Consider the following 8,067-nt stretch of genomic DNA (forward strand, 5'->3'; position numbering starts at 1 on the left):
TATTGGTGAGGGTAGTGACTGTGACTGGCTCATCTTTGCAGCCCCAGCAAATAGACTCTGGAACAAAATAAGCTGAACGAAGTCAATGGGTGGTTGGGCTTTCACAGTCTAGAATAAAGTGCAGAAAGAGAAGATTTGCAGGAAACATTGGCCACTCTGGGGGATGGCCATGCTCCTTTTGTCCCTACATACTTGTTTGGGAATGTACAGAATCCAAGGTGAAGTCTGTCCCTTGGATAAGCAGAATTTCAAGGAGGTAGGAGTGTGGTCCCTGGTGCTCAATAAAGTGAAACTTTGTCCAGTGTCTGGACATGTTGTCAATGAGAAGTTAAATTCTATCTGCCCCAAAATCATTAACTAGGCCTTAACAGAATTGAAATAAATATCTTGAAAAGTTATTCTGTTCATTGAAGTCTTATTCACAATAGCCAAGATATGGAGATAACCTAAAAGTCCTCCTATGGATGAATGGATATAGAGGATGTGGTGTGAATATATATACATATAATGGAACATTACTTAGCCATAAAAAAATGTAATCCTGCCATTTGTGACAGCATGGATGAACCTGGAGGGCATTTTGCTAAGGGAAATAAGGCAGACAGAGGAGGATAAATACTGAACGGTATTACTTATACGTGAAACCTTTTTTTAAGTCAATTTCATAGAAACAGGATGGAATGGTGGTTCCCAGGGGTTGACAGTGGGGAAATGACTCCTCATTGTACCCTTTGGGCCAAAGGGTACAAACTTTGGGAAGGATGAATAACTTCTGGGAATCTAACGTAGAGCATGGAGACTACAGTTAACAATACTGTGTTATATACTTTGAAGTTGCTGAGAGAGTGACTCTCTAATATCATCACAACATACCAGAAAAAATAATTATATGAGTTGATGGAGCTGTTCACTAACCTTATTTTGGTCATCATTTTGCAGTATATATGTGTATCGAATCAACATACTGTATACCTTATACTTACACACTGCTGTGTGTCAATTTCATCTCAATAAAGCTGTAAAAAAAAACAAAAGGTACTAACACAACTGGATATCTACATTTAAAAGGATGAAGTGAGAGGAGACTGAGTGGCTCGGTCAGTTGAGCTTCCAACTCTTGATTCCAGCTCAGGTCATGATCCCAGGGTCATGGGATCAAGCCCCGCATCAGGCTCTGCACTGAGCATGGAGTCTGCTTAAGATTCTTTGTTTCACTCTCTCTCCCTCTGCCCCCTCCCCCGCTTGCGCTCTCTTTCCCTCTCTAAAATAAAATTTAAAAAACAAAAATAAAAATAAGTAATAAAAAGATGAAGTTAGACCCCCTCCTTCACACCTTATACAAATATTTGCTTACGTCTTAGATATGACAACAAAAGGACAAGCAACAACAACAAACAATAGATAACTAGGACTTCATCAAAATTGAGAACTTTTGTGCAAACGACACTATCAAGAGTGTGAAAAGACCACCTATAAAATTGAAGGAACTATCTGTAAAGCATAAAAGGGTCCAGTATCAGAGTATAATAAGAATTCTTACAACTCAACCACAAAAATCAGACAACCCAATTTAAAAATGGGAAAAAGCCAAGAACCATAAAATACCTAGGAATAAACCTAACCAAAGAGGTAAAAACTATGCTGAAAACTATAGAAAACTTATGAAAGAAATTGAAGAAGACACAAAGAAATGGGAAAAAAAATCCATGCTCATGGATTGGAAGAACAAATATTGTTAAAATGTCGATACTCCCCAAAGCAATCTACACGCTCAATGCAATCCCTATCAAAATAACACCAGCATTCTTCACAGAGCTAGAACAAACAATCCGAAAATTTATATGGAACCAGAAAAGACCCTGAATAGCCAAAGTAATGTTGAAAAAGAAAACCAAAGCAGGATCCATCACAATCCCAGACTTTAGTCTGTATTACAAAGCTGTAATCATCAAGACACTATGGTATTGGCACAAAAACAGACACATAGACCACATAGATAAACCAGAATTGGACCCACAAATGTATGGCCAACTAATCTTTGACAAAGCAGAAAAGAATATTCAATGGAATAAGGACAGTCCTTTCAGCAAGTGATGCTGGGAAAACTGGACAGCAACATGCAGAAGAATGAACCTGGACCACTTTCTTACACCATACACAAAAGAAACTCGAAATGGATGAAAAACCGAAATGTGAGACAGGAAACCATCTCCTCTAGGAAATCCTAGAGGAGAAAACAGGCAACAACCTCTCTGACCTCAGCCTCAGCAATTTCTTACTCAACACATCTCCAGAGGCAAGGAAAACAAAAGCAAAAATGAACTATGGGGACCTCATCAAGATAAAAAGCTTCTGCACAGCAAAGGAAACAATCAACAAAACTAAAAGGCAACCAATGGAATGGGAGAAGATATTTGCAAATGATATGTCGGATAAAGGGTTAGTATCCAAAATATATAAAGAATTTCCCAAACTCAACACCCAAAAAACAAGTAATCCAGTGAAGAAATGGGCAGAAGACATGAATAGACACTTTTCCAAAGAAGACATCCAGATGGCTAACAGACACATGAAAAAATGCTCAACATCACTCATCATCAGGGAAATATAAATCAAAACCCCAATGAGATACTACCTCATACTGGTTGGAGTGGCTAAAATTAACAACTCGGGCAACAACACATGTTGGCGAGGATGTGGAGAAAGGGGAACCCTCTTGCACTGTTGGTAGGAATGCAAACTGGTACAACCACTCTGGAAAACAGTGTGGAGGTTCCTCAAAAAATTAAAAATAGAATTATCCTACAACCCAGCAATAGCACTACTAGGAATTTATCCAAAGGATACAGGAGTGCTGATTCATAGGGGCACATGTATCCCAGTGTTTATGGCAGCACTATCAACAATAGCGAAATTACGTAATGAGCCCAAATGTCCAACTGATGAATGGATAAAGATGTGGTTTATATATACAACAGAATACAGAATGCAATGAAAAAGAATGAAGTCTTGCCATTTGCAGCAACATGGATGGAACTGGAAGATACTATGCTAAATGAAATAAGTCATCCAGAGAAAGACAGATATCATATGTTTTTACTTATATGTGGAATGTGAGAAACTTAACAGAAGACCATAGGGGAAGGGAAGGGAAAAAAAATAGTTACGGAGAGCAAGGCAAACCATAAGAGACTCTTAAATATAGAGAACAAACTGAGGGCTGATGGGGGGATTTGTGGGGGGAGGGGGAAAATGGGTAATGAGCTTTGAGGAGGGCACTTGTTGGGATGGGCACTGGGTGTTGTATGTAAGTGATGAATCATGGGAATCTACTCCTGAAGCCAAGAGCACACCGTATACACTGTATATTAGCTAACTTGATGATAGATAGATGATAGATAGATAGAGAGATAGAGAGATAGAGAGATAGATAGATAGATAGATAGATAGATAGATATAGATGTTTAAAATGGGCAAAAGACTTGAGAGGCGCCTGGGTGGCTCAGTCAGTTAAGTGTCCAACTTTAGCTCAGGTCATGATCTCACAGTTCATGGGATTGAGCCCCACATTGGACTCTGTGCTGACAGTGTGGAGCCTACTTGGGATTCGCACTCTCTCCTCTCTGTCTCCCCCACCCCGCCACCGCTCATAGTCTTGCTCTCTCTCAAAATAAATAATAAACTTTTTTTTTAATGGGCAAAATGGGGCACCTGGGTGACGCAGTCGGTTAAGCGTCCGACTTCAGCCAGGTCACGATCTCGCGGTCCGTGAGTTCGAGCCCCGCGTCGGGCTCTGGGCTGATGGCTCAGAGCCTGGAGCCTGCTTCTGATTCTGTGTCTCCCTCTCTCTCTGCCCCTCCCCCGTTCATGCTCTGTCTCTCTCTGTCCCAAAAATAAATAAACGTTGAAAAAATAATAATAAAATAAAATAAAATAAAATAAAATAAAATAAAATAAAATGGGCAAAAGACTTGAACAGACATTTCTTCAAAGAAGAGGTGTGTGTGTGTGTGTGTGTGTGTGTGTGTGGCCAACAAGCACATGAAAAAAATGTTCAACATCATTAGTCATTAAGGGAATGAAAATTAAAATTACAATAACATACACTCATACCCTCTAGGATGGCTATAATTTTAAAATGAAAAATAAAGGGGTGCCTGGCTGGCCCAGTTGGTAAGCATATGGCTCTTGATCTCAGGGTTGTGAGTTTGATCCCATGTTGGGTGTAGAGGTTACTTAAAAATAAATCTTTTTTGGGACACCTGCGTGGCTCAGTCGGTTAAGCATCCAACTTTGGCTCAGGTCATCATCTCAAAGTTTGTGAGTTTGAGCCCCTCATCAGGCTCTGTGCTGACAGTTCGGAGCTTGGAGCCTGCTTCAGATTCTGTGTCTCCCTCTCTCCCTGCTCATGCTCTCTCTCTCAAAAATAAATAAACATTAAAAAAATTAAAAATAAAATATTTTTAATGGAAAATAAGTGTTGGTTAGGATGTAAATAAATTGGAATCCTTGTGGAAACATACAATGGTGCAACCACTTTCACAACGGTGAAAAATTGTTCGGTGGTTCATCAAAAAGTTAAATGCAAAATTACCATATAACCCAGCAATTCAATCCCTAAGTATATACCAAAAAGGGTTAAAAACAGATATTTAAACAAAAGCATGTACATGAATGTTCATAGCAGCACTATTCATACTCACCAAAAGGTGGAAGTAGCCCAAATATCTATCAGTGGGTGAATGAACAAATCAAATATGGTATATCTATACAGTGGAGTATTATTCAGCCATAGAAATGCAGTGCTGATACATACTACAACATGGATGAATCTTGAAAGCATTATACCAAGTAAAAGAATTTAGACACAAAAGGTTATATAGGGACACCTGGGGGGCTCAGTGGGTTAAACATCTAACTTTGGTTCAGGTCATGATACAGCTCGTGAGTTCGAGCCCTGTGTGGGGCTCTCTGCTGTCAGCACAGAGCCCACTTCATATTGCATTATTTCATTTATGTGAAACATTTAAAATAGGTAAATGAATAGAGACAGAAAGCAGATTAGTGCTTGCCAGAGTATGGGGGGAATGGGCATGCTTAATGGGCATGGAGTCCCCTTTTGGGATGATGAAAATGTTTTGGAAATAGATAGAGGCAATGGTTGTGCAACATTGTGAATGTATTAAACACCATTGAATTGTACAGTTTAAAATGGCTAATTTTATATTATGTGAAATCTACTTGAATAAAAAAGTCAGATTGTCAGATTGAATAAAAAAGCAAGACCCAGTTCTATGTTGCTGCCTACAATAAATGTACTTTAATGTTTACTTATTTTTGATGGGAGGGTGTAGAAAGAGAGGGAGACACAGAATCCAAAGCAGGCTCCAGGCTCTAAGCTGTCAGCACAGAGCCCAATGCGGGGCTCGAACTCACAGACCATGAGATCACGACCCTGAGCCAAAGTCGGACACTTCACCGACTAAGCGACCCAGGCACCTCAAATGCACTTTAAATACAATGACATAAGCAGGTAAAATTATGGAACAAAATATGCCATGCTAATACCAGTCAAAAGAAAGCTTAAAGCTGCATCAATAAAGGAGAAAGTATATTTAAGAACAAATATGATGCATCCATACAGTAAAATACTGCTTGATATCTATGATAAACTTGATAAACTCAGAGTACATGCAACAAGAATGAATCTCAGAATAACAATGTTGAGTGAAAGAAGCTATACAAAAACAAAAACAGAGTATATACTCTGCAATTCCATTTATATGAAACTCCAGAAAATGCAAACTGATCTATGGTGACAAAGCGTATCAGTGACTGCTTGGAAAAGATGGGATAAAGGAGTGACAAAGAAGCAGAAGGAAACTATTGGGAGTGATGTGTACTTTCACTGCCTCGATAGTGGTAATTGTTGCACACACATATACATAAGTCAAAACTCATCAGATTTTACACTTTAAACCTGTAACCACCTTGTTGTATGTTGATTTTACCTCAATAAAGCTGTTAAAATATTTTTTGACTATTGCCTAACAGCTGGATATTTATCCACAAGAAGTTAAAATAAGCACTCCTCCCCCCCAAAAAAAATATTAAGTGTTTGTTGACAAAATAACCAGACCCTGGTCAAGAGCGGGCATCTTCATAAGACTCAAAGTTAACAAATATTTTATAAATACTGTTAAATTTCACATACATACCCCTTACCGTTCAAAGGAGCAACTCATATTTTCAAGAATCTGGTGGTCTTCCATATATTCTCTGGCCCAACCACCATCCCAGCACACATACACACACACTAAACCTATAAAAATGAGGAGGTCACTGCTTCATATAGTCACACAGTGTCTTGGGGGCTGTCTTTGGCCTCAGAGAACCATGGGTTCAAGTCACAGCTCTACCACTTTCTGGAAGTGTGACCACCTGTAAGTTATTTTCCCTCTTGAGTCTTGTTTGTCTTACACATAAACATCACGAAATTCCTACATCTCAAAAGCCATTGTTAAGGACAGAATCACATTCATTTAGCAGGTAAAACGGTCAACAAGTGCTCATTAGTACTAATATAATTATCAACAGGGGGATCTCAACTTTACAAAGCAGGGCCCTCCATTCATGTAAATAGTGCTAAAGAATAGAGGAAGAATCTACTATAAGTGATTGGGACAGCTACCTTTGCTTTCCACAAATCCATGGAAGAAAACATGAACCCAACAAGTCATAGGATGGGAAGAAGCTGGACAGGCCCTTAGCCTTGACTATAAGGCCCTGGCAGCTGGACCACAAATTGGTGCTTTGGGGAAATGGGAGCGGGGGAATGAAGAACCGCTGGGATCACGCCAGCAACCCCCTGGGTGGTCATCACTTTGGCCTGAGCCCAGCTCTGCTGAGCATTTTGACCAAAGCCATCCGCACCTCCCGATTTCTCAGACTGTAGATAAGGGGGTTGAGTGTGGGAGTGACAAGGCTGTAGAATAGGGAGACCACGTTGTCCTGGTGTGGGCTGTGGTAGGCACCCGGCACCATGTACATGAACACAGCAGCACCATAAAAGAGTCCCACTACCGTGATGTGCGAGGAGCAGGTGGTGAAGGCCTTGTTTCTGGCCTCCTCAGACCGCATGCGTATAACGGCGCCCAACACGTGGCCATAGGAGATGGCGATGAGGGAAAGGGGAAGGACAAGGATCAGCACCCCGGAGGTGGACAGCGCCAACTCGTAGGCCGAGGTGTCTGCACAGGAGAGCTTCAGCAGGGCTGGCACCTCGCAGAAGAAGTGGTCCACGATGCGGGAGGCACAGCAGGGGAAGTGCAGAGTGATGGAGGTCTGGATGGAGGCATTGAGCACACCTGCCAGCCAGGAGGAGCCCACCATGAGCAGGCACACCCGACGCCTCATGAGCACAGAATACTGTAGAGGGTGACACACAGCAACATAACGGTCATAGGACATGAGGGCCAACAGGATGCCCTCAGCCACACCCAACAGGGTCAGGAAGAATATTTGAGCTGCACAACCCTCAAAGGAGATGGAACCTTCTCCCTGCAGGAAGTGGGATGCCATCTTGGGGATGGCGACCAGGGGAAAGCCAACATCAAACACAGAGAGCTGACTGAGAAGAAAGTACATGGGTGTGTGGAGCCGGGAGTCCATGCGGATCAGGAAGAGCAGAATGGTATTGCCCAGGAGGCCCACGGTAAACGTGGCAGCCACCAGGGAGAAGAGTAGCTGACGTGAACCTGAGTGACTGAAGAGGCCCACTAGAATGAAGTCAGAGGTCACTGACTGATTCGCATCCCCCATGTTTCACACAACGTACTTTTGCTGTAGGAAGGATACCAATGGCAAGATGCCTGGGTGGGGATAGCAAATAAGTTTCTACCCACATGCCAACCGCCTCCCCTTGGTAGTGGCTGCCTGGAGAAGTATTACAAGGTCACAGCTAGAATCAGCAGCTGGAAATGCCATAATCAGTGAATGACGTCTGTCACAGGCATGGGATGGGACAACAACAACTTGCATCTCCGAACAAGATACTTGGCCACACCC

General features: G+C 41.7%; 1 protein-coding gene across 1 annotated transcript; it reads right to left on the reverse strand.

Moving 5' to 3' along the window:
- Positions 1-6,879: 6,879 nt before the first annotated feature.
- On the reverse strand, positions 6,880-7,821 carry LOC125160960 (olfactory receptor 2Z1). Its single transcript, XM_047850487.1, has one exon. It carries the CDS (start codon positions 7,819-7,821, stop codon positions 6,880-6,882), a length of 942 nt encoding a protein of 313 aa, XP_047706443.1.
- Between the last annotated feature and the right edge of the window lie 246 nt (positions 7,822-8,067).

This window comes from Prionailurus viverrinus, chromosome A2 (genome assembly GCF_022837055.1).
Source record: "Prionailurus viverrinus isolate Anna chromosome A2, UM_Priviv_1.0, whole genome shotgun sequence".
Classification (NCBI taxonomy): domain Eukaryota; kingdom Metazoa; phylum Chordata; class Mammalia; order Carnivora; family Felidae; genus Prionailurus; species Prionailurus viverrinus.

What these genes read in the sequence shown, in the direction of transcription:
- LOC125160960 (XM_047850487.1), bottom strand. Translation starts at nt 7,821, where the DNA reads ATGGGGGATGCGAATCAGTCAGTGACCTCTGACTTCATTCTAGTGGGC.